This window comes from Plasmodium gonderi (assembly GCF_002157705.1).
Source record: "Plasmodium gonderi DNA, contig: Chr14, whole genome shotgun sequence".
Lineage (NCBI taxonomy): Eukaryota > Apicomplexa > Aconoidasida > Haemosporida > Plasmodiidae > Plasmodium > Plasmodium gonderi.
In genome coordinates, this window is record NW_021628939.1 from 1,584,307 (window position 1) to 1,611,936 (window position 27,630).

At 27.5% G+C, this 27,630-nt stretch overlaps 8 protein-coding genes across 8 annotated transcripts; 4 read left to right on the forward strand and 4 right to left on the reverse strand.

Annotated features, from left to right (window-relative positions):
• Nucleotides 1-178: 178 nt before the first annotated feature.
• On the reverse strand, nt 179-2,462 carry PGO_143500 (meiotic recombination protein SPO11; the record flags this gene model as incomplete). The annotated part of the gene is made up of 8 exons (XM_028690340.1): nt 179-281; nt 448-507; nt 643-775; nt 888-938; nt 1,211-1,297; nt 1,484-1,652; nt 1,923-1,954; nt 2,108-2,462. 8 exons carry the CDS (start codon nt 2,460-2,462, stop codon nt 179-181), a joined length of 990 nt encoding a protein of 329 aa, XP_028546141.1.
• A 1,763-nt stretch (nt 2,463-4,225) lies between these two features.
• PGO_143510 (RNA-binding protein) lies at nt 4,226-7,537 on the forward strand (the record flags this gene model as incomplete). Its single annotated transcript, XM_028690341.1, has 1 exon — nt 4,226-7,537. One exon carries the CDS (start codon nt 4,226-4,228, stop codon nt 7,535-7,537), a length of 3,312 nt encoding a protein of 1,103 aa, XP_028546142.1.
• Nucleotides 7,538-9,363: 1,826 nt separating this feature from the next.
• PGO_143520 (GTP-binding protein) lies at nt 9,364-12,078 on the forward strand (the record flags this gene model as incomplete). The annotated part of the gene is made up of 1 exon (XM_028690342.1): nt 9,364-12,078. One exon carries the CDS (start codon nt 9,364-9,366, stop codon nt 12,076-12,078), a length of 2,715 nt encoding a protein of 904 aa, XP_028546143.1.
• Nucleotides 12,079-12,576: 498 nt separating this feature from the next.
• Nucleotides 12,577-15,486, reverse strand: PGO_143530 (hypothetical protein, conserved; the record flags this gene model as incomplete). The annotated part of the gene is made up of 1 exon (XM_028690343.1): nt 12,577-15,486. One exon carries the CDS (start codon nt 15,484-15,486, stop codon nt 12,577-12,579), a length of 2,910 nt encoding a protein of 969 aa, XP_028546144.1.
• Nucleotides 15,487-20,309: 4,823 nt separating this feature from the next.
• Nucleotides 20,310-20,966, forward strand: PGO_143540 (hypothetical protein, conserved; the record flags this gene model as incomplete). The annotated part of the gene is made up of 1 exon (XM_028690344.1): nt 20,310-20,966. One exon carries the CDS (start codon nt 20,310-20,312, stop codon nt 20,964-20,966), a length of 657 nt encoding a protein of 218 aa, XP_028546145.1.
• Nucleotides 20,967-23,213: 2,247 nt separating this feature from the next.
• Nucleotides 23,214-24,161, forward strand: PGO_143550 (hypothetical protein, conserved; the record flags this gene model as incomplete). The annotated part of the gene is made up of 1 exon (XM_028690345.1): nt 23,214-24,161. The coding sequence occupies one exon, from the start codon at nt 23,214-23,216 to the stop codon at nt 24,159-24,161; it is 948 nt and encodes a 315-aa protein (XP_028546146.1).
• A 533-nt stretch (nt 24,162-24,694) lies between these two features.
• PGO_143560 (hypothetical protein, conserved) lies at nt 24,695-26,206 on the reverse strand (the record flags this gene model as incomplete). The annotated part of the gene is made up of 1 exon (XM_028690346.1): nt 24,695-26,206. One exon carries the CDS (start codon nt 26,204-26,206, stop codon nt 24,695-24,697), a length of 1,512 nt encoding a protein of 503 aa, XP_028546147.1.
• A 1,071-nt stretch (nt 26,207-27,277) lies between these two features.
• On the reverse strand, nt 27,278-27,532 carry PGO_143570 (zinc finger protein; the record flags this gene model as incomplete). The annotated part of the gene is made up of 1 exon (XM_028690347.1): nt 27,278-27,532. One exon carries the CDS (start codon nt 27,530-27,532, stop codon nt 27,278-27,280), a length of 255 nt encoding a protein of 84 aa, XP_028546148.1.
• Between the last annotated feature and the right edge of the window lie 98 nt (nt 27,533-27,630).

A 27,630-nucleotide genomic window follows, 5' to 3' on the forward strand; every position in this document is an offset into this window, starting at 1 on the left:
ATACACAAGAAAATAAAATAAAAACCGTGAACACATACTAATAAAAGGGTTTTCACTTACATAAGCATGTGTATGCACGTATATATATATATATATATATATATATACCTATGTAACACATCCGTAAAACCAAATTAAGTGCAAAGGGGATAGATTTTTATTTTTTCATCTTCCAATTTCAGAGGAATTCTCTTATCCTTGTGAATAGGTGCTTCTCAACATCTTGGATTGCATCTATTTCATATTTCATTCCAGACTTTTTCATTTGGTTAGCATAGTTCCTACGAAGATTAAAAGAACAGGAAAATGAGAACTGCAGATGGGGATATATTTTTTAGGAGTTCATTTTTTTTATCCATGTTTGATCTTCTGTTCATAGACATGCATGTATAAGTGCTTGTGTATGATGTAAATGCCTATGCATGCTTTTATTTCCTATGTTCTTACATCCAACTCTTAATTTCATTAGTGCTAAATTTGCTGTTATTTTTTACTGCCATACAAAAGCTACGAACAAGGGAAATAGGAGAAAAAATAAAAAAAGTATATCTTTATTCTGTTGAATTCGTAACTCCTATGCATTATCATGAGTCTATGAATTCTGCATACATATAAATTCAGTTTGCTGTTATGAAAATGTACTTGTCCAATATACGTGTATCCCGTGATGTCAATTTACTTATATCAATTTCTTTTAAAACTTTTTTTTTAATTCCTTCCTCCGGGTGGAACAAATTCAACCAGAATAAATTATCAATGGATATATCATCTACGTCTATATTTATAAAAAAATGTAATAAATGAAAAAAATGTATAGACATTTTAAAAAAAAAAAAAAAAAAATGCTAAAATAATATTTTCTTCTTTGTTTAATGATATTATTTAACAGTAAATTTTAGACTCCTTTTTTGAGGTATAGGTGAAAGCAATGCTTAGCCCTTTATAAAAATCAAAAAAAAAAAAAAGAGAAAAAATATTCCAGTCGTCAACTAACGTATATGATTCAGGCGAATTCAAAGCTGAGCTCCTTTTGCTTCCTTTCAACTGGGGAATGAAAAGAAGCGAAACGAAACAAAGCGAAACGAAACAAAGCGAAACGAAACAAAGCGAAACGAAACAAAGCGAATCAAAACAAAGCGAATCAAAACGAAACAAAATGACAGTTTGCTGTCTGTTTATCCCTGCTTTCACATTATTAAATATAAATAACCGTAAGCATCGTAATCGGTTAGACAGAACATATTAAGGTCCTTATTATATCTGCGAATTTCATAAAGAAGTTGCCTAGTATTTAGATCTGAAAAAAAAAAAAGGTGAGGCAAGGCATTCACGTATAAGGATATTTTTATATTTTTTTTTTTTTTTTTTCTTAACTTATTTTTTGCTCGTACATATCTACATGCACACTTGTCTATACACAAACGAAGTATAGCATTTTTTTTTTTTTTTTTTTCACTTAAGAACAAATTTCATGTGTGAAAACCTGGAAATCCCCTGGCTGTTATAAGAATGCATGGTCCATAATTTGATATGAAATTTGACTGAAGTAACTTAAAAAAAATAGTTTCTTTTTCTATTATCAAAACATATTTGACGTCAGGAGAGATTTTTATATCAGACACTCCAAAGGGGCATATCAAATGACCCCTTGTCTGAAAAAATGTGAATGTTGGATTTTGTACTCAGTTTGTTCAGAATTAGGTTTGTGCAATAGGATAAGGATATTTAAAAAGATGATAAAAAAATTGATGTTGAAACAAGCAAAGAGTGGTGGTGGATCAAAATGTAAAACGAAATATGAGAATCGAAAGTGATTAAATACGTGTAAATAATTATGTGTAAACGCATTTATTAAATGCATTTGAGGTAGATGGGAGAAGATAGATTCAACAGGAGTAAATGTTTTTCTCCCTTTGACAAACCTCAAAAATGTTCATACAGTCAACCCATGGGCCTGAAACGAAAATAAGTTTTTTTTCATGTGCAATAATATGCGATTATAAGTTTCCATTCATATGTACATTTATATGGATATTTTTGTTTATTGTTTGACATGTATGTGTAGGGGAGCGATAAAACATAGACCAGTATAGCGTGGTTGATTAACTTGAATTTTTTTCCAGCAGAAAAATATTTCCTCTAATTATTCCTTTGGGAGAATTATATATGTTTAGTAATTCTCTGGGTTTTTTTATAATTTTTGTTAATTTCCCAAGCGTTATATTTGAAACATTTTGTGAAGTGAACAATTGTGGATTTGTGTAAAATATTTGTCTCAATGTAGCATGGACATTATCATTTATATTTTTCGAAACTGTTTCGATAATATAAAATAACCTTGTTATTTCTACAATTTTGTTTTTTGACAAGATTTTTTTTTTTCTATTTTTATCTATTAGGGCCAAAAGAAAACCCCAAATATATTTTTCCAACAATCTTGTTACATCCAAACTGTCATTCATTTTTTTTTTTTAGATATCATTTATTTACAAAATGTAAGGTGTGAAATAAATAAAAAAAAAAAAAAAAAAAATTAATACAGAGGGAAAGACATTGCAAGTTATTAAATATGGAATGTGCTGCAATGTGTGAGTAAATATAATAACATTATCATTGAGCATATGTGATGTTGTAAGTTCATAAATCCTAATTGTTAAAAAAGGAGGAAATAAGTTAGTGTTAATACATGGACAATTTGGTAATGTATTAATCAGAGAGTTAAATTAAAAAATGAAAATTCATGAAAGCTTCATAAGACAATGTTTTCAAAGACGCTCTATTCTTCTTAAATATATATTTCCTTTAATTTGTTAAGACTAGGATGTATGTACACCATATTTATGGGAAAAAAAAAAAAAAAATAAAATAATAATATCAGTAGTAATAATAATAACAATAATAATGATATAATTATATAATATACAAATAATGTAACAATGAGTAGGGCATTCTTCCTATCACCATAATTTTTTTTTTGTTATATATATTCACAAAAAATGGTCACATTTTTTTTTTTTTTTTTTTGCGCCTGATGGAGCGCATACGGTTGTTGGTTGCTATACGGTTTTACAATTATTCACTCTTTATATCTAAAGGTAAAAAAAAAAAAAAAAAAAAAAAAAAAAGGAGACTATACTTTCTCATTTTCTTATGCTTGATCACTTCCTAGATAGCCACATATTTCTTCAGTCAATACGTACCTGTGTACTAAAGACTCTTCATATATAATTACATACTTATTATACATACTTTCACGAATAACGAATAATTTTTTTATAGAGTTGAAAAATGGAAAAAAGAAAGGCAGGATATTATAATTTATGTGAAATTTTATTTTGGACAATTTCATCACATAAATGTGACATTTGTTCCTTAAATGAGTTAAATATAGCAAAAATAGAAACAAAAAAAAAAAAAAAAAAAAATCGAGCATATCAATTTGTTCCATGTAAGAATGTTATATATACAACTTTATAAAAGCTTTTTAATTTTTAAGAAATAGAAAAGGATTTTTCCCCAAGTTTATTAAAGAAAACATAGTTTATGATGTAGATTAAAACAATTTAACTGTTTTTTTTTTTTTTTTTTTTTTTTTTTTTTTTTTTTTTGCTACATTACTTTTTATACCCCTTTTATTATTTTTTATTTTATTTGGTTTAACTACGGACTTATGAATACTTGTGTACCTGTCACCTAAAGGACTATGCATTTTCTTCTTATTTTACTTTCTACAAATTGAAGCAATTTTAAGCAATTGTTAATACGGATGGATGGATACGGATACATAACAATTGGAAAAGATATTATATTCTTGGAAAAAAAAGAAGGAAAATAAAAAAAAAATAAAAAAAAAAAGTTAATCCCGAAATAGCTTACGTATTTATGAACATAAGAAATTATTTATCAAAATTTCGAAAAAAAGTGAACAAACAAAAATGAAGATTTGAAACCATGGTTCAAGAAAAAAAAAACAAAAAACAAATTAAGCGCTATTTGTCATTCCATATGCAATACGTGTGAGATTTATCAAATTATGACATAGTGTAACAATGAATTATATAGTGGGGATATTTCTTATAACAGATAAATAATATACTTGTATATAAAAAGTACTCAAATATATTTGATTTGTTATATATACAAGGGAATATATTTTGTATTTTCATAAAACTATTTCTTCATATTCCATCAACTCTCGTAGGAGAGAACAAAAAGGGGAACAATAATGAAGTACACAGTGTCATGCATTAACAATATGGATATGGCTGACAGCAGCTGTAATAATAGATCCTTCACCAATGAATCAAACTATGATAAAACTAGACTCATTATAAAGAATATACCAAAATATATGAATGAAATTGATTTAAAAAAACATTTTTTTAAAATGAAAGGGAATTCTGAGTTCAAAATAACAGATATAAAAATTATGAAAAGAAAAAAAGTAGTAAAAAATAAAGAACTGTTTGAGTCTAGAAAAATATGTTTTATAGGTTTCATTAATAACATTGATTGTGAAAATTTTAAAAAATCATTTAATAACACGTACATTAATACAAGCAAAATTATCATTGAAGATGCCTTTTCTCCCATCATATCAAAAAATATGCAGTATAATAAAAATGCAACATTATATGCACGGAACAAATTGGGAGACACACAAAAAATGAAAAAAGACAAATCCATAAAAATTATTAAAAATGAAAATTTTATAAATAAAATGATTCCTATCCAGAAAACCAAGGCAGGCATGAATACCACCAGAAGTCACGTTATATTCTTAGACGATCAAATGAGCTCGGACAAAGTGGATGCATTGATTGATCCGGCGAAAGGTACGGGGGCCAAGAGGAAGGAAAAAAAGGAGAACAAAAGAGAGAAAAGCGAAAATGGAGAGAAAAGTGAAAATGGAGAGAAAAGTGAAAAAGGAGAGAAAAATGAAAAAGGAGAGAAAAGCGAAAAAGGAGCGAAAAGCGAGAAAAATGACACTAGAAATGGAGAAAGTGTGAAAAAACAATTGGAGTCTTCAGAGAAAGCACACACAAATACTACTATTCTACAAGGTACAAATAAGGAACACAAAAATAATGTTTCCCATAGTAGTACAAAAGAACTCTCACCAAGTGGAGCAGAAATAGGAGAGGGTCAGGAGGAAAACGCACTAAATTGGTTAAAAGAAATTTCCAAAAAAACAGAAAACTGCGATGACTCGGATAATAAAAAAAAAAATCTGTTCGAGGAGGACGAGATAAATGTAGATAGCGACGAATTAGTGAATGAAAAAGAAAAAAAAAACGTAGGTAATGACTTTGAGGATGACTATTGTGAAAATATGAACACTGGGAAAATTATCATATTTAACATGCCACCTGTAAACGAACAAGAAGTAAAAAGTCTATGTGAACGGTTTGGTCCTGTTATTGATGTTAAGGTCTTTAAGACTATAAGAAAAGGAACAGTGAACATAAATTTTAATGAGAAAAAAAACAATAAATCGAATGATGAATTTTTTATAAAATTATTGAAAGAAAATCATGATTCCTTTGTAGGCGAAAAAGAGAGAGAAAAACCGTCAAAAAAAAAGAACAAAAAAAAAAATATGAATGACTTTCATAACACCTTAGTGGAAAAAGAAGACAGAGTAATAAGAGAAAGAGAGATTGATGATGAAAATAATAAAAAGAGCAGTTCTATGAAGTCTGACAAACAAATAAATGGAATTATAAACAGCGACCTTACAAATGTAAAAGTATACGCCTTCGTCAACTTTATGTTTCCTAGTGCTTGTGAAAAAGCAAAGGAAAATTTAAATAATGTCATTTTTAGAGGAAAGATTTTAAGCGTTAAATATGCAAAAGAAAAATTAGGATATTATGAAAATGCAGAAAAAAGTAAGAATAATATATTCATTAAATTGTCTCATGATTCTAAGACGTCATATAAAAAAATACTGGAAATTCAAAAAAAGAGAAATTGCCAAAATGAAAATATATGGAATATTCTATACACAGATATAAATTCCAGTATTCACAATTTCTGTAAAGAAAATAAATGTAGCCCCCACTCCATATTAAACATAAAAGACAGAAATATAGCGGTCAATGTATCCCTTACAGAGACATATATAATTAACAAAATGAAAGAATGGATAAAGAAGGAAGGAATTTATTTGGAAGCATTTGAGCACATATATAAAAAAAAGGATGAAGATAATGAGGAGAACTATGACTCCAATGTGAAAATCAAAGAGGAGGGGATAGCCAAAGGGAATAAATCCAAAATAGATGGAGAAGAAAAGAATACCCAAGAGGAACCAAATATGAAAAACAAAGTTGTTAAATATAAACGGAGCGACGATACCATAATAATAAAAAATTTATCCATTCACACAAATAAGAATGATATAATTAACCTTTTCAAAAGGTATGGAGTTTTGAGTAAGATAAGCTTTTCCCCGTATAATAATATAGCCATAATGCAATATGAAAATTCCGAAAATGCAAAGAAGGCTTTTATATCGAATTCATACATAAGATATAAAAAATTACCATTGTATTTAGAATGGGCTCCAATAAATTTATTTGAAAAGAAGATCGAACAAATTAATGACAATAAGGATAATAAAAATGATGAGGAGAAATCGACACAAGATGCCACTTTATCCAGCAAAGTAGAAAAAAAAAATAGTGAAAATGAAGTAATCCCAAAGGAGGAAATGCATCAAAGTGAAAGCGAATCAAGTGATGAGGAAATTACACACACTAGCATATATATAAAAAACGTGAACTTTAATACCAAAGAAGAAGACTTAAAAAAAGTGTTTGAAAATTTGGAAGGATTTATAACTTGCAATATTGTAAAAAGCAAAAAAGTTATATCTCAAAATGATCACGAAAAGAACAAAGGATCCGAACAAAAACATATTTCTTTAGGATATGGTTTTGCTGAATTTAAAAACAAAGAATTAGCCATTGAAGCTATTAAGAAATTGGCAGGAACTACACTGGATGATCATGTTTTGGAGATGAGTCTTTCTCGCAATAGAATTAAAAAAAAAATAAACAAAAATAAGGAAGAAAAAGAAATTGTTAAAGAAAAAAAAAAAATTACCAAAAAATTACTTGTAAAAAATTTAGCCTTTCAGGTTACAAAAGAAGAGTTAAGAAAATTATTTTCTGCATTTGGAAATGTTAAAAGTGTTAGAATTCCCAAAAATGCTTACAACAGAAGTAGGGGATATGGATTTGTAGAGTTTATGTCAAAAAATGAATGCATCACAGCTATAGATTCCTTGCAACATACCCATTTGTATGGAAGACATCTTATCATAGATTTTGCAGATGATTTTATTTTTGAAAAGAATGTGGATGAATTTGATAAATTAAAAGATGGGCAAAACAATAACCAAGGAAATAAAATAAAAAATTGCATCACATCAGAACAAGCCAAAAGAAAATCTTTATATGAAAAGGAAAAAGGGAATGAAATATCGGAATCCAAAAAAAGGAAACTTTTGAATAATATAGAAAATATTTGATACATCCGTTTTGGAAATAATAACCAGGAATTAATCTTGTTTATATATAAAATTTGTCATACAATTTCGAAGTGTATATAGTTATATAACTACTTAACTGGAAAAGACAAAACACATTTGCAAATTGGATGGAGAAAAAAATTTGAAAATATTTTGTACATATAGAACGCCAAAAAAAAAAAAAAAAAAAAAAAAAAAAATTCACCTTACAGCCAATTAGGAAATGGGAAAATGAAGGATATATATTATGTGGTTACCTCCGAAAGATATATAACCTAAATGTGATAGTTTATAATCCTTAAAACATGTATCCTGAAAGAATTTTTGTTTTCTCTATTTTGGGATTATAAGCCCACACACCCTGTATATACTATTCACACCTTTTCGTACACACATGCACATATACCACATGTAATAAACTGTTTTATGTGTATATGTTGGAAGTCTTAGTACCTCTCATACATTGTGAAAAACTCATAATTGGGAGATGAATACTTAGGCATTTTTTTTTATTATTTTTTTTTTTTTTGCATTCATATTCTGTCTTTTCAACGAGTTTTGCCAATATAATTGCTTAAAAGCTCATTCAGAGTAATTTTGTAGTATAACAATTTGTTACCCCATCTGATGATTTTTAGCATTTTTTAATTTATTCAAAAGTAGAAATAATATTTATTCGAAACTGTAAGTAAATGTTTGTATATAAATTCGTTTTTTTTTTTTTTTTTTTTTTTTTTTTTTTTTTTTTTTTTTTAAAATATTAAAAAAAAAACCGAGTAAAAAAAGGCCAATTTTTAAATTTTTTTAATTTTTTTTTTATATATTTTTTTTTTTTTTTTTTTTTTTTTTTTTTTTTTTTTTTTTTCTTGGAAATATTAAAAAATAGTCCGAGTAGAAAAAGGCCAACATATTTTATCAGTAAAAAAAGAAAAAAAATGGTAGTATATATAATCTATTCACAGAATGTCATGTTAATATTGTTCTTTATTGCATTTCCACAGTTTTTTCAATCTTTTTCTAAACACTTAAATATTTAGTGAGGCAAAAATTAAATAATATGCTAATTTAAACCACCACTTTGCGCTATTTCCCAATTTTTAAAATGATGTAATAAAAAAAAAAAAAAAAATGGGAATGTAATGGGACTTTTTTCTGCATTGCTAACTATTTTTGCACGCAAGTACACTAAGGTAAACTATACAGATGTTATATACATATGTTGAACATGTTTTTGTTTCGATAGTATTATTTCTTCCTTTCCCTATTTCATTTTATGATTACGATTTTGTTATACAATTTCATGTGCCATTATCTTCCTCTTCCGCCAAATTAAATGTACACAAAAAAAAAAAAAAATAAATAAATAAAAAAAAACATCAAACATGAAACATCAAACATGAAACATCAAACATGAAACACCAAACATGAAACACCAAACATGAAACACCAAACATGAAACACCAAACATGAAACACCAAACATGAAACACCAAACAAATATTGTAACAATGTTAAAGCATAGCGCGTTGCCTACTTTTATGACTCCCTGAGGATATTTGCACTTTTTCGTCTTAAAGGCGTTGGGACACATATACACACATTTTTATTTTGCAGAAATGGAAGTAAACTATACTGCATAGAGATATATGCATTGTACCTACATTGGTATTTTATGAGACACATTCTTTCCGGATGTTCTAAAACATATACATATACAAATGAATGTACATGTACATTCAATTACACGCACGTGTATAAGCATTAAGCTCATCCACACGGAAGAAAAAAATACAATACAATACAAAATTATAATACATAATTTTTATTATGAAATTTAAATTTTTCCACTTCATAACAATCTTTGTTTTTATCTATTTACAATTTTGCATGAGCTCCCTGATTAAAAATTTCCACGAGCCTGTTGATAATAATTGTTTTTTGTGCACGAAAAAAGAAATCTTTTCCTTGTTTAGTTATTCATCGCATGTCCCTTTTTTAAATGAATACAATAAACTGAAAAAAAAAAGAAGAAGAGAAAGAAGAAGAAATGTTTATCGCTTTAAAATATTTGCAGGAAATGAAAATTTAAGAAATAATTATGGGTACCAAAATGGACCAAACATTAAACATAAAGGAAATAAAATAGTCGATGAATCAGACAGGGTGGAGGCTGCTCAAAAAAAATCTTCCATTAAGGAAAACCACCAAGAGGAAAAAATTCACACACATGTTGATAATAAAAATGCAGGTCCAATTCATAACCATGTTGACACTTTTGAAGACAATAAAAATTATCATTTTGAAAAAGATGAAGCAGGGAAAAAAGGATACCACGTAAGTCCTCCTTCTGGGAATAGTACATACCATGGATGGCAAAAGTACTCTATTGATGATGCCACAAGACGTGATTCTTTTCCTCACGATGTAGAAGAAGTTAAGAATAGAGGAAACAGCGTTGGTAATGGTTTTATTAAGGTGCACACAGAATGTAAGAAATTCGGGAAAAGTATAAGAAATCTTGTGAGAGAAGAGGAAAAGGATGAGGGAGAGGAAGAGGAAAAGGATGAGGGAGAGGAAGAGGAAAAGGATGAAGGAGAGGAAGAGGAAAAGGATGAGGGAGAGGAAGAGGAAAAGGATGAGGGAGAGGAAGAGGAAAAGGATGAGGGAGAGGAAGAGGAAAAGGAAGAGGAAAAGGAAGAGGAAAAGGAAGAGGAAAAGGACGAAGGGCTTTTCCATGATAATGCGGATCATTGCAGATACCCAATAAAAAGCCCACGGGACAAGGGGACCGATGGAAAGGGAAAAGAATTGAAAGGAAGAAAAAAAAAATATATCGATTTAAAAATCATGAGAACATTGCCCTTAATATCAATTATAGGAAGACCGAATGTTGGCAAATCGACCATATTTAATCGATTAACGAGAAAATTTCAGGAGGGTAGTATTGTCCTAGAGGAAAGTAGTACAAGAGATAAAATTTATGGAGAAGCAGATTGGGATGGATATAAGTTCGAATTGGTAGATACAGGAGGCCTTATATTCGAAGATGAAAATTTTTCTAAAGAAATACGAAATCAAATTTTATTAGCACTTAAGGAATCCTCTGTTGTTTTGCTCATTGTTGATGGGATAAATGGCGTTCATCCCAGAGACTTAGAAATTTGTAAATTTCTTAGGAAATATATTAAAAATGAGTACACTAATAAATTGGCTAATGAAAAGAAAAGAATCGATCAGAATTCCAATTCAAGAACTACCGAAGGTGCACCATATCCCATGATTAAGGAAGAGCGGCACATATTAAATAACGTGAAAGAAGACATTACATCGGGTAAATTCAACCAAAATAGTAACAAAATAAATACAGAAAATGGAAGTGATGATTTCGAAAATAAAACTATGTTAAAAGTCATTGTATGTGTAAACAAATGTGAGTCACACAAAGATGGATATATTAAAGCGCAAAATTTTTGGGAACTAGGGTTTGGAACCCCTTATCCCTGTAGTGGAATTCATGGAAATGGACTATCTGAAATTTTAGATGAGTGCATAAAGTATATTAAAAAAGTGGAAATAAATGAAATGGAAGATGAAGAAGAAGAAAACGAAGAAAAGGAAGAGAATATCATAAACATTAGCTTTATTGGAAAACCCAATACAGGGAAATCAAGTATACTAAATAAAATTTTAAATTGTAATCGTTTTATTGTTTCCCCCATAGCAGGAACTACTGTTGATTCCATTGATGTTTTAGTAAAAATTGAAGGTAATGATAGAATATATAGACTTATTGATACAGCAGGAATACAAAAAAGAAAGAAAAATGTTCCATTTAATGAGAAAACGAAATATGAGTATTTATTATTTAATAGAACTGAAAAGGCTATAAAAAGAAGCGATATTTGCGTTCTTGTTATAGATTCCTTTAACGGGATTACCTCCCAAGATATAAATATAGCAAGAAAGATAGTACAAGAAAATAAAAGTTGTATAATTTGCTGTAATAAGTGGGATCTTATATATAACAAAAATGATATATTTAATGATACCAAAAATTATGTACTTAATCTTTTAAAGCCAATAGATTTTGCCAATATTTTATTTATTTCAGCCAAAACATCACAAAGATTACTTAACATATTTGATCATGCTGAAGAAACGTATAAACATTACACAAGGAAAATAAATACGAATAGTCTAAATGATGTTATAAAAGAAGCATTATTACTTAGACCACCCATACCTATAAAAAATAAGACACTAAATATTTATTATGCCTTTCAAGCGCATACTAAACCACCAGGCTTTGTTTTTTTCTGTAATTCTGAAAAAAGTGCATACGAAAATTATACAAAATATTTAGAAAGTAGAATAAGAGAAACCTTCAACATAAGAGGAACTCCAATTAACATTTACTATAAGCAAAAAAAGAAAAGACGTCTCATTAGGAAGGTTAAGAATCCTGACAAGTATAACTTAGATATTGAAGCCATACAGAAGGATTTTTTAAAAACACAATCTGATCAGAAGCTTCAGGGGTGATTTCTACACGTGGTGCTTGGGACGGGTTCTCCCAGTTAAGAAACACCATGTCTTTTATACCAAAAAAAAAGGAAAGGAAGAAATAATAAATAAAATAAAAGGAAAAGAATATAATAAAAATAATTGCACCAACCGTAAAGGTTTGTATACATATGTACATATTCAGGATACATATGTATTTTTAAAAAATAAAACATCAAATTATATTATACATAATATGCACAGAGAATAATACTATTAAAAAAAAAAAAAAAAAAAAAAAAAAAAAATTAAACAAAATAAAACGAAATAAAACAAATATTTTCTTTAATGAAAAAATAACCCTATCTTTTGGTTCAAATTTGTTCATGTATATGTAAGAAATACATTTCACGGGGAAAAAAGATAAAACAAAATAAAAACAAAAACAAAAAAAAAGAGTAAATTTATTATTTGCTTAGAAGTTCTAAATAAACACCTGTTGTATGGATGGTCTTTATATGCTGATGTGCACATTCTCTAATTAAAGTTAAATGTTAACCTCGTTTGCGAATCTTGCACGTCATTTAAATTGAAATTGGGATCACGTACATCTTCTTCGATGCTACTGAATGATAAGAAATTTGTAGCTGCGTAGGTTTCCCTTAAATTTCTTATCAAGTTACCGATATAGTCTGATGAAATTTCCGCATGATCATTTTGGGTTCTGTTTAAAACATTCTCCTCCTCTGCATCTGAGCGCATGTTGTCATTGTTTTCAATCAGAGTAACTTTATTACTCTCAGCAGTATCCTTATCATTTCCACCGTCGGTTATATGGTTGATGAGGGTTCCCCCACGGGTGACCGAAGTGGCAAGTGTTCCTTTGTCAGAAGCAATAGTTCCTTCGATTTGAGTCCCATGTACCTCCGCCTGAACCATATCATCGTTATTTGTAGGTGGAGTTGTACCATCTGCATGTACTAGATCGCTTATCCCATTAACCTCCACAGGCGTTGTACATGGAACCCGAACTTCATCACTTACATTTTCATTTACATTTACATTTTCATTTACATTTTCATTTACATTTTCATTTACATTTTCATTTACATTTTCATTTACATCTTCATTTACATCTTCATTTACATCTTCATTTACATCTTCATTTACATCTTCATTTACATAAGATGGTGTGTTAGACTTTTCAAATAACAACAACTTAATGTAAAACTTAATTTTGGAATCTTCACTTTCTTGGCGTTGCGGGTCATTATTTAAGTAGTCAATTATTTTTTCATAATTTATAATTTTATTCATAAATTTAGAAAAAGAAAAATCGTCTTTATCATACACTGTACTCTTTAACTTTTTTGTTTTAAAAAAACCATCAATATTTTCATCGTCTGTTTCATTATCTTCACTGCATGACGATTCGGACGAATTACTGTACTTTCTATTTTGGACATCTTTTTTTTCATATTTCTCAAAAATAGAGATATCATCTTTCTGCTTCTTTTTCTCGCGTTGGTAATACATATTATATACCGATGTGTCAATATTATATTTATCTGACATATCAATTAAATTGTTTTCCCTAAATGACTTATCCAATGTGCTAGTTTTTGCGTTTTTTTTTAATTCATCACTTTGTTTCCCATTTCTGTTAGCATGTTTCTCATCAATATGATTATTATTTTCATCCGCTTTATCACATGGGTTTAGATCCTCAAAAGGGAAAATTTCCAGATTGTTGTTGCTACTAGATGTATTTTGCTGCTTCTCTTGTTCCTTTTTAATACAATTCCTGTTTTCCTTTATTTGGCTATTTTTTTCATGTGTGATATTATATTTACTACATTTCGTAATCCCTCTGCTTTGTGCCACACTGTTATCTTGACTCACAGAAGGGGTTATTGAAGTGGCTCCATACGTTTCACTGTTATTATGAGGGATGTTATTCAAAGTGTTAGATGTTTTTTCATTTTCATGATTTTTTCTTTTTCCTAAATCGTCCGATATTAATTTGTCTTTTTTTTTCTCCAAATTTTGTTTTTCATTTTTTCTCTCATTTGGAATGTCTAAATTCTCTGCTAGTTGTCCAGTCCCACATTTGCTAAGTGATAAAAACTCATCAGTAGAATTATGGCACCTTTTTATAGCATCTATTACACTTTTTGTATCAATTTTTACTCCCTCATCTTGGGTTCTAGAATAATTATGGAGAAATTTTTTGTGATTCGTTTTCTTTTTTATATTTTCTGTTGTCATGCCTCTAAAATTTTCAAGATTATTTTTAATATGACTAATCATTTTTTCATCAATATAATTTTTTCCCTTCAAAACAACTATAATTTTTTTTAACTTAAAATTTTCACTTTTTAAAAATTGGATAATGTTTTTAAAATAAATATTTGGAAAAATGGTGATGTAATAATTTTTTGGATATAATAATTCAATTTTATTTATCGTATCTGCAAAATTGTATAAAATATTTTTTATATTATGAAAAACTAGCCTTTCTGTGTGTTCTGATTCATAGTCATTAAAAGAATATAAACTTTCATAGTTGTAAATTCTGAGCAGTTCAATCGGTGGTTTTGCCCAAAATGGTAAATCAGATAAATATGAAAAAAAGGCATAAAATAGAATATCATGCACTAATAATCTATAGGAAATTTCTAATCCTCTTAATTTAGGATTTAGTATTGGGTCTTCACATGCATATTGTAATATCCCCGAATCGTATAGAGGTAGACAAAACTTTGGCAACAGACGTAATAAGTATATATAATTACTAATAGGTTCAAATACGGTTTGAATAGTAAGTAATTTTGAGGAATTATAAAAAATGTCTATCGTCGGGATGGAGTCAATACAAATATCATTCATTATTTGATCTCTTGCATTATACACAGGGTTAAATGTTCCTATAATGTCATTTTTTTTCCACATGGTGGGAATATCATAGGGTAATTTATTATTTTCTCTTGCAGCATTGTTATGTTTTCTTTCATTCTCGTCTAAGTAGTCCTTGTTTATGTTTTTCCTACTTTGTCTGATGCTACTCTTGTCATTTGTTCTCTTCCACTGGGTTTCTTCCATTTTTTTCATTAATTTATTGTATACCACCATTTCCCTATTTTTTTGTTCTGTTTTAAAAAATGCATCCTTGGGATAAGTTTCCTTCCGAAGAAACCTCATATTGATGTACTCATTGACATTGTTATTTACTTCCAAACTTTCCTTTAAATTTTGGTATTTGAATTGTTTATTCAGAAAATAATAGTCTAACAGAGGAAAGCAAATTTCTCTTTCATCATTTTTAAAATTTTTTAACATTTCATTTATTTCTTCCCTTTTTTCATCGTCCAAATTCATGGAACAGCATCTGTGTATGTTCTTTTCATTTTTCTTTTCAGTATTTTTGCAAGTCTCAAAATTAATCATCTTTTATTCTCCATCCGTTCTTTACGAATTGGAAGGAGTGTGATAAGAGTTAGTTTTTTTACTTGTCTCTATAGGTTGGGACACTTAAAAGGGGTTAAGGGGGGGGTGGGGAAAAAAAAAAAAAAAAAAAGGTTATGCATAAGTCTCAAGAGAATGTGCAATCAAATCCATAAGAAAAATTTACAAAGAATAAAATAGGCCTAAAATAACGAAATAAAAAATCGTAAAAATCATTCAAAATATATATTTAATAAAATATTTAATTTTATTCTACTTACATGTTTTTCAGCAAGTGTAGACGTATTTTTTTTTTTTTTTTTTTTTTTTTTCATGAGTTGGAAATATGTACAATAGAATATTTTTATAAGCAGTGCATTTTTAATCTACATTTTGGTATAGCCTATATGATTTTTTTTTTTTTTTTATTTTATTTATTTTTTTTTTTTTTTTTTTTTTTTTTTTTTTTAAAATATAAAAAATTTTTTTTTTTTTTTTTTTTTTTTTTTTGTAAACATCTTTAATTTTTTTTTTTTTCTACAAAAGGATATTAATGCGTTCGCAATTTGCCAACATTGCTCATTTAAAAAAAAAAACAAAAAAAGCAAAACAAAACATAACAAAACAAAACATAGCAAAACAAAACAAAGCAAAAAATGTCTCTTAAACACTACACATAAATTGAAGACACTTTTTCCATTTTATCTTAAAATTTATGAAAACAGCTTCAAAAACAATTTTATCGTGGGCGTTACACTTATATAAGTGTACACATTGAAATCAACATTTCTGCAGGTTGGAAAATGTATTCAATGTAAATTTCAACGATTTTTCTCCTCACAATTAAGCCTTCGTTAAAACGCGCAGGGAAAATTGTTTCATTTTGGCTAGAACTTTTTATTCTATTTATCAGAAAAAAAAAAAAAAAAAGGAAAAAGGAAAAAAACACAAACGAACAAAAAAGCAAATGAAAAAAAACACAAACGAACAAAAAAGCAAATGAAAAAAAACACAAACGAACAAAAAAGCAAATGAAAAAAAGTAAGAATGAGGTGGAAATGCAAAGAAACACGCTTACATTGACTTTTAACAGACAGAAAAATTTTATCATAACTATATAATATTCCTTTCCTTCAACACTATTGGAGTAATGTGTTATTGTGCAAAATGGTACAAACTGTTTCTACTGATGGATGTGTATTTGTATAAATTACCCTTTTTTTCTTTCTTTTTTTTTTTTTTTTTTTGTTTTTTTTTTGATAAAAATGAATTAAATGAATATTCCTTGTTTTACTTTTCCTAAGTAAAATGATTAAATAGTGTTTTCCCACTTTGGTGCCTCTATCTTTTTATACCATGTAAAAGTAAATTATTTTTTGCTATTTCAATTTTTCCATATGAATAAAAAAGGAAAAGGGTATATGAACAGTATATATAGTCAAATACACATAATTTTAATATGAAGTAAGATGTCTCTCCCTATTTAATATTTAAAAGTTAAGCTTTTTTTATAGTGTGTTTCTTCCTTTCTTTCTTAAAAACCGAGCAAAACAATTTAAAAAATGAAAACATCCTTTTAACTCAATGGATGAGAAAAGATGAGTTCAACACATTACACAGTGCTTTGATGTACCTACCTAAAACGTTTTTAGAGAATTAAACATGTATTATGCTCATAGGTGTATACATATATTTAATCCACCGGGTAGTAAGTGTATTAAAAAAAAAAAAAAAAAAAAATTAGTACCGGTGTGAAACATGTCCTTTAAAACATCATTTGTATTTTACTGAAAAAAATTATTTACTACATGTGCATTATATAACGGCAGTTTTTTTTTTTTTTTTTTTTCACCCTCCTTGGTACATAAATATGATAATTGTGTATATAGACGGGATAACGTGATCCTACGGTGAAATGGAGGAGAACTTTCATTTAGCAGAAGCACTGGATTTTCTTACATTTCTACAGCTTTACTTTTTTTATATGTTACAATAATTCTTATTGGGGAAAGAAAGGGGTAAGCAGAAACTTAAAAAAAGGTCATTACAACTGTTCATTCATATTTGCACATCAAATAGAACATTGTGATCAGAGAACATAATTATTTGGTTAAAATTTTATTTATTTTATGGTTCCTTTTATACAGTGCTAATTTAAAATATGTTAACGTATAGGGGTCAGACGGTAAAATGGAAGAGCTACGCCATAAGCGTGCCATGGGGATAAAATTTAAAGGAATTGTTACAAACAAGTTTGTACAATCAGAAGTGTATTTTCACCTAACCGGTTTATATTTTTATGTGTTCTTATAATATTCATGTTACCACAATATTTATATTTAATCTTCCTTATGCCAACACTTGCATATTCTTTTTAAAGGAGTTAAAAAAATTGCCATACAAAGAATCGTAATAATTATGTAGTAATGGATATGCAGAGATGGGTGGGGTTTATATTTTCTTTTTAAAAAAAAAAAATTGGTTGCCGTGTGAATTCATTATTTGGTTAACTGTATGTTTTTCGCGTTCCTTTTTGTTAATCAGTTTCGTAAATTTTTATACTAATCTTATATAACTTAGCAGTATTATAATTTTTTTTTACAAATTTTTGGAAAATGTAAGAAAGGGAAAAAATAAAAACTTTTAAAAGGCGAGGCATATAAATATATATTTTACCCCCTTCTTTTCTTTCCGCACTTCTTCAATTTCCTTCATATTCTATAACAAATTACATATATATATATATATATATATATATATATATATATTATTATGTGATATTATATATACATAATATGGAATATATATAACTCCATTTCCCCCTGATAAATACACTTTACGTTTATTTTTGAATCTGTTACTAAATGACCAGTTTAACAAAAGTATATTTTATTATATATTGAGAGGTGGGGGGGGGGGGGTTAATTTGTTTTAAAAAGCACTATCAGGCGCGCGTCATTACTTTTTGTATCTTTTAAAAAGAAAAAAATTGCGTTTCATTGAAATTTCCACTCTTTTAAGTATAACGTTTTTTTTTCTTATTCTGTACATATGTAAATATGAATATACATATATTATATATACTACTATATATATTATATACACTACAAACATTATAGTATAACATTTTCCAACGAAAAAACACAATAACGGAAAATGATATTAGTAAATGTGCACATGCAGGGCATTTTATACTAAAACTTTTTTTCACAGATATATAATATGTATTATTACATTACAGCACATATATATATCATATACATACCCATTTATGTATTTCTGTAATGCTGGCAATTTTAAGCACTAAGCAAAAAAATTATTATTTTTTAAAAATACAAATAATACCGTTATTTTATGCATATATAAAAAAACATGGATTTATTATATATAACATCTATATAATGCGCAAATTTTAATTAAAATATAAATTTTTTTTTTTATTTTATTTTTTTTTTTTGCTGAAAAGTCAATTTAAAAGTAAAATTTTTTTTTTATGCTAAACATTGTGCCATTAATTATGAACATATAAAAAGAAACCCGAAAGCATATCTCGCATTTTTTATTTAGTTATTTACTATTTTTACTTATTATTTATTTTTTTTTTTTTAACTTTTAGATTAAAAAATATAAATAAATTTCATTAAGCATAAATTTTTTTTCTTTAAAAACTATATTTTCTCTCGCATACTTTTGCTTTTACTGTTTTAATTAAAAATAGTAAAATTAAAACTAGTTTTAATGTTTTTTTTTGTTTTTATATAATATTTTTAAAATATTATATAGGAATAAAGTATACAAAACAAGCATCATTTTACGCTAAAAAAAAGCATTTTCGTAACACTTTTATTTGTAAGTGTATAAGAATAGGATGAATGAATATATACATATATATGTACGTACCTTATGTATTTTTATATATAGTATATATATGTTTTCACAAAACATATATATATATTTATATTTATACCTGATACGTACATTGCCTATGTATATATTTATTTGCTAGAATTTTAACGTATCACGCGCATAAAACTTTTTATATATTTCGAAGAGGATTTTATCCATACATATATTTTTATTTTATTTTTTATTTTATTTTTTATTTTTTTTTTTTTTTGATTATACGTGATAATAAAAGATATAAGAAAAAGCAGAAAAGAATTTCGAACAAGTGAAATTGTTTTGGTATTTAAGTGCGCTCGTCGTATATATATTATTTGCATATAATTTATATGTAACCAATTCCTCGTGAAGTATAATATATATATAGATGTATAACACGCAGTAACAGCTCTACATATCACCACGCAAACTGCATAAGTAAGAACAAATTTTTTTTCCCCATATTCAAATGCATTAATATATATTGTATGCAAAAATTTTGCGCACACATATTTTTTTTTAGAAAAAGAATAGGCTTTTAAAAACGCGCAATTGTATTTCTCGAATTACGCATATTCCACCATCCCCTTTTGCACATATATATTATGTGCTGCTTTTATAAAACATTTTTACGTATTACTACATAGTATTCCATAATACGCATTCTTTTCCCCTTTTTTTTTTTTTTTTTTTTTTTTTTTTTGGCGTTAATTGATTTCGGAATATTGTGTGGTTAGAAGTATATACATATATATATATATATATATGTGCATACTATACGTAAGCCTAAAAATAGGTTCAATATTTTGCCATCGTTCACACAAACACTTTACAACATTATGCTTGTATATTTTCCATTAAAAGGAATATAAGAATAAAATAAGCATATATGTTTATTTTTTCTATTATGCAAAAAATAATATATATATATAAGTATAAAAATAATGACTATTACATTAGATAGCCTTAATGAGCAAAAAGTGCATAATAATAAAAATAAAAGAAAATATAATTGCAGATTGAATTTTAAGAGGTTTACAAAGAGAAGGAATAACTATAACGAAGATAGCAGAGACAATAAGATTAATATTAAGACTGCTTTAATAAAAAATGAGGTAATAAGTGATGATAGTGATGAATTCATTGATAACAATTTGATGAGGACATGTCACAGATTTAAATTATATAAGAATAGTAGCAATAAGATAGATATTTACTATCCCTATGACAAAAAGAAACTAGATAAGTATGACTATGAAAGAGATCAGACCTTCTGTTCATTAACTGATATTGAAGATGTTGTGAACAATGGGGATGATAAAAGCAATAAATTTTTTTATTATAAAAATAAAAGTTTAAATGATTATAAGTCCTGCTTTGAAAAGAAAAACAAAAAGAAAAAATGGTTTCGATTAAGAAAGAAAAAAAAAAAGGATTATGTAATGGATGAAAGCTTGAAGTACCTAAACGATTCTGTGTGTTCGAATTATATAGAAGCGAATAAGAAGAATAAACTGGACAATGCTTCGAAGCACAAGAAAAACTGCGTTATAAACACGACCGTTAATGGACTAAGAGGGTTTTCAGCCTGGATCTTTTAAATCTATTGGAATGAAATGAAATCAAATAAAATGAAATAAAATGAACAGGAAATGACGTTAAACGGAATGAAATAAAAAGGAAAAAGTTGCTCAAAATGGAAAAAAAGAAAAAAAAATGTTTGTACTATTTTCAGTCGTGTACATGAAGTGAAACTGAGAGAAAAAAAAAAAATGCCTATTATTTATATATATTAAAAAAACGAATTGTTAGAACTATATATATATATAAGTACATATGAACCATATTACACATTCCTTCCCCCTGGACCTAGTTTAATCATCCTTATTTTTGGAAGGCATAAAAACAGATATTAAAACTGTGAAAAGCATTAAAAAAAAAATTTTAAACCTCAAGTATTTTACTTCTCTATATATATTTTTTTAATGTTTTTATATTTTCTAATTTGTTTTTTTCCTATTTTTTCTTTTTTTTTTTTTTTTCTATTACATTTGAATTTCAGAATAAATAAAGATTATATGTTGTAAATTATGCATAAATAGTGATTAATCGGAACAAATCAAATGTTAAATTGGACTGAACCTTTTTATTTTTTTAAATTTTATAATTTATTTTATTATTTTTTTTTTTTTTTTTATAAATTTTTTTAACACAATTTTTATATTTTTAACAAAAATGTTTTATTTTTTATTTTTTTATTTTATGAGCATTATACATAACATTTAGTTTTTTTTCCATTTCAGATTTTTATATATATATGTTATATAATATTTTATTACGCGTAATATTTATATTATTACATAAGAGAGATATCTTTATTTATATAATATATTTTATTCCAATTCACTGATTCACTTTTTTTTTTTTTTTTTTTTTTTTTATTATTATTATTTTAAACCCTCTTTAAGCATAATAATAAACTGTATATTTAGTAAATATATTTTTTCTGATGGTATGTTTACTGGAGACAAAAGCAAGTTCAAAAAAAATAAGACACGTTTTACACTTTCATACGTATACATATATGTGTGTTCTATATCTTGTGTGAGATGGTTATTATATTCTTTTTTTGAAGCGTTCAGACTGTTAATTGAAATTTTAAGATTTTGGTATTCCTGAAGCATGCTAATGTTTTGAGCACTCAAGTCATTATAGGCTATTTTATGCAGTTTTAAAGGCATGAAAAAGCCTATATCTCTTAAGAACTATTTGTACTTCTCTACCTGCACGTATGTTCTAGTATTCAATCATGCATGAACCTCCAACATGAACTTCAATTCGTTAAACGTTTCAACGTTCTTATGGAACATTGCAAAAAATACCTGAGTGGAAAATGAGGACATCGACAACAGGTAAGGAATATATCATAAGCTCAGGTACATGAATTATAAGTAGGTCCCCTTCCTAAACACACCAAACAAAAAAAAAAAAGAAAAAAAAAAAAAAATCTTATCTCTTAGGAGTTCACTAATTTTTCGAAAAATATAATTTTGTATAAAAGGAGAGCCAAAAGATGTTAGACATGTGTACACACCTATGAATAATGTGAATATATTTTTTTATTTTCCCCTACTGCAATGCAATACATAGAATACGAAAGAATTTGAAGGAAAGAGTTTCCCCTTGTAGACATATGAAAAACTACCCTTCAACCTTCACCCCTTTACATCTTTTGTCTAATATTCACGTGTAATTTTTTTTTTTTTTTTTTTTTTAACTAGCACACAAATATATTTAGGTCTATAAAGTTATTTTATCTTTTCGATTTTGCACTTTTTTATAACTATTGCGCAACTCTTTTGTAACAATTCCCAATATATATATATACGAAGCAGACATGGGAAAAACGAAGGACTTCTCATTTTTTTACAATACATGAGCTTACTTAACCTTCTTTCATTTGCTTCCATACCACATTCAAATTAATTATTATTGTTATATTTTTCAAAAAAAGGGGAAACATCCGTACGCAATGGCACTTGGAGATTTTAGAGTAGATAATTCCTCCTCCCACATTTACTTTTAAGCGCGATTGTTTCTGGTAGTAACATTTTCCTGATTAGTGATGTATATATATATATAGATATATATATATATATATGGTACATGTTTTGCCACACACTTACATGATATAACTGCGTATACGTATGTAACGATGGATTTGCAGAAAATCCCTTGTAGTGTGTCCAATGTTTCTGTACTATTTCTCTCCTCAAACCATCTTTAGTGCGAAAAAAAATAGCTAATTTTTTTTTTTTCTTAATGTCGTTATATTTTTATTATATACTATGCCTTGCTTTATAACAAATATTAAACGCAAAAAAGGAAATTTCAAAAATAGTCATGAATTAAAAAAAAAAAACTTGGACACCCAAATTGAGGAGGTATATGGACACGAAAGTGAGGAAGTAGGTGATGAAAGTTATGAAGTTGCATTTAGGGAAAAGTGGAATCCATGTGTAGACTCGAAAAACAAAGAATTGGATGAAAAAGTAAACAAAAATTTTTGTGAAAAAAAGTACGAAGAATCCCATTATAATGATAGTAGTACATATTCGATGGAAATGGAAAATGTGGAGACAAATTTTTTGTGGAGCGTAATAAACGAAGTAAATAATGTAAAGTTAAATTATGCTGTACCGAAGGGAAGAAATGATAAACATATTGAACAAGGTTTGCAAAAAATGCCTCCAATTAAACTAAGTAAAAAATATATTGATGTTGGATGCCTTGGTATTTGGAAATTATCAAGTAGTAGAAACAAATCAGATATGAAAAAATTAAAAGACGAAAATATGAATACGTATTGGCAATCTTCAAGCTTAGGACCGCATACAATCACGATACAATTTTTTAAACTCACGAAAATTACTAAAATTTATTTACTCTTTAATTATTCACTGGATGAATCTTATACACCTTATGAAATATTAACAAAAGTAGGAAATGACGAAAATCATCTTGATATTTTATGTAGTAATTTTTGTGACGTGAATAAATATACTTTTAATGAACCTTTTTGGTTTATTATTGATTTAGAAAAATTTCAATTTCATTCATACTTTTATAACTATAACGTCAAAAACTTTAAACACACTAATTTTGTACACTGTCGTTGCTTGCAAATTTGTATCATGTCTAATCAGCACTATGGTCGAGACACTCGTATAAGACAAGTAAAAATTTTTGGTCCCAATTATTCTTTTTATAAGTATGATAAATCCCTCATAATGTGAGTTATTATTCCTCCTCCGATAGGTAAAATTGTCATCGATTAACTGTTTAACAGAACAATGTCTGGAAAAATTATCCTGGGGCGAAAAAGGCAAACGGCGAAAAATAGCAACAAAAAGGAAAAAAAAAAAAAAATAAAATAACATCCCCCTTTTTTGGTAAAAGGTATGCATACCTTTCTTTATTTTCCTCACTCATGTTAAATAACATTTTGAGGGAAAATTCATACAAAAAAAAGTGACACTTAAAAAATAAAAATTCGTACAAATGGAAAGGGCAAAACAGAGAATTCGTGGAAAGGCTAAAAGAACGTAATATTAAGCAAATAAATGCATTTTGCACATGAGTAAAGCTCATACATTATGAACGCATTAGAGTTGGAAGTGGAACATGCAATTCTTCACTATAGCCAATCCTGTACATGTGTCATCCGATAAACGACACATAATTTTTTTTTTTTTTTTCTTTCCTTCCACTAGCAATTCAATATTCGACAAAGAGCAAAGTTTATCAAAAATTTTAATTCCATCAAATACTATTTATCATAATACTCTTTTTCCATTTGCTCCAATATTTTTAGCTTATCCGATAATGTTATGTTTACCATATTTTCATTTTTTTTTTTTAATCGTTTTTCTAACTCGTTCTTTATTTTCTCTTCAAAAATCAAAGAATTCATTTTTTCCTTATGCATATGGGTTTTCTTTTCTCTTTTTTTTGATGGACTACTTTTTTGTTTTCCATTATTATTACATCTGTTATGAGCACCATTGTCATTATAACTATGAGTGATATTTTTCCCCTTTATGTAACTTCCCCAATTGTTTATGTAATTTGATCTCTTATTATCAAACATGTTTTCATCACAGCCACCATTTTTTAAGTATACCCCTAATGAATCCTCGTCACTGTAATTACTAAATTGGTTTATGAGATTCTCATGGTAATAGTCGCTATCCATCTTGTTTTCATGAGAACCCATGTCCATACTGTTTTCATGGTGGTAATCATTTTCATAAGTTTCCTGGTAGTTGTCACTGTGCAAGCTGTTTGCACAGGAATCAATTTCAAGATTAATTTCGTAGAGATTATCACTTCTCACACTTCTAACACTTCTCACACTTCTATCACTCCTCACGCTTCTAACACTTCTAGCACTTCTCACACTTCTATCATCACAGTCACTGCTCATAGAGTCGTGGTCATTTCCATCATCAATGGAATCATTATTCATAAGTTCACTACTCGAACTTTCATCTGGATAGTCTGACATTTCCTTCAATGTGTCACAGTCGGAACTGGAAGAAGAAGAAGAAAAAGACTTCGAGTCATACTCGTTTGAGTTATTTCCATAAACATCCTCTAGTACTATTACCTCCGATGGATCTATATTATTATTTTTTATATTATACAGATAGTCCATATAATCATTTGTTTGTAACTTCTGGTCATCTATAACGTATAAATCATATTCAAATTCTTGTTCTTGTTCTATATTTCTGTGCCTATCTTCCTCCTTCGTTTGCTCTTGTACAAGTTCCTTCTTAAGTTCATTGTTTTGAGAAGCTTCAATATTGTCATATTCACATTCATGTAATAAATCCACGTCAATAATTTTATATATTCCCTTTTTTTCTTTATCTAAATCTATATACTGAATATTTTGATTCACTATTTTATATCTTTTTAAATTATTTATGGTATCTTTTAAATCCTTTTCATAACACTTAAAGGAACGGAATTTTCTTTTTTTTTCGACGAAGGAAAATACGTCATTAATAGTAACAGTAGTACTACTACTATTGCACTGTTCATGTTTTAAAAACAGCTTAACACATTCGAAATTTTTTTTATCTATATCAACCTCTGGGGCAACTGTATCGATATGTTTATAAAATATTCCATTACATATTCTTTTATTTGACTTTTTCATATAAATTGATGGGATGGTAGTATCATCAATTTTTCTTTTAACTCTTATTATAACTTTTTCATCTTTTTCTTGACCTTTTTTTTCGACGTTGTTATTTTCACTGTCCTTGTACATTTTTGTGCATCTATTGTGTAATTGTTTTTATACTTTTCCAGATTTGCTCAAAATTTTTTTTTTTTTTTTTTTTTTTTTTTGTTATATAATTATTTAAAAGTGTGTGAACATTAAATTAATACATCTGGAATGTGATATCCAGATGATTTGTTATTTTAAATTGTTCGAGTGAAGCCTCTCCTCCTTTTGCTAATTATGTCTTGTTGTAGGAATTTATTAAATTGTTTCCACTTGTCTTCCATATAACCTCCAAATAGTGTTTCTTTTCTATGGGTGTATCTTTTATATATGCCTTTATTAGAGAATATTTTTTAATCTTATCATATACACACACACAAACACACACAAGGTTTTAACCCCTATATATACAGTTTTCTTATATATACACTGTGAGCATTTTTAATGTGCCCTTTTGCATTCTATAAAAATATTAATATTAAAATATGAATACATGTTAATTGTGTATACAATTCTTTATATAACAATATGGAAAAGACGGGTGATGCGTCTTTATTAGGCATATGTGTAAAAACATAATAATAGAGAAAGGAGCAATGAACAAACAAATTGTGAACAAAGTTAATGTGGAAGTGGATTTAAAAAAATAAATAAAAAGAGCTCTTGCTGCGTGCTAGAAATACTCAAAGAAATAATGCAATTGTACATGAATAAATATTTATGCAATATATAAATACATGTACATATACACGGTACATATTTGCATTTATGTAGATCTAAGGCAAATATGTAACTACGGTTTTACATTAAAACACATACGATATTTTAACTAAAAAGGATAGATGAAAATGTAAAATAGTGTAAGCAGTTCTTAAAATATATGACAACATTTGAAACTTTTTAAAGGCTTTTATTTTGATAATCTCCCTTTTCATATTTTCCATGTATACATTTGAGTGGAAAAAAAAAAAAAAAAAAATCTTTATTTTTTTTTATATAAAAATGGGAAAAAACAAAACAAAAGAAGGAAAAAAATGATATGTAGATTTCCCCTTAAAATAAAGAGTTTAATTGTAGTAATGTGATTGCTGAGTTAACAAACTTTATGGACTCTCACGGATTTGAAGCATACTTCCTTAAATCGCTCTGACTGTATATTATTTTAATGGTTAAAGAACAGCTTGGACATCTTAAAATATCTTGGCCTTTTAAAATTCCTTCTAGGGTTACTTCAAAAATATCTCCACATGGGCATGGATAAAAAAAGGTTTTAATCGTTTCATCAAACTCAAAATCTTCTAATTTTACTTCATCATATATAACATCATATCCCTCATCAATCTCTAGGTTGTTACTTTCAACTATCATCTTTCAGAGTGTAGATATGGCTCAAATGGTTTTATTTTATTTGTATGTAAAAAATGGAAGCGGCGGTATAACATATATATAATAATTTATGCGCGTTT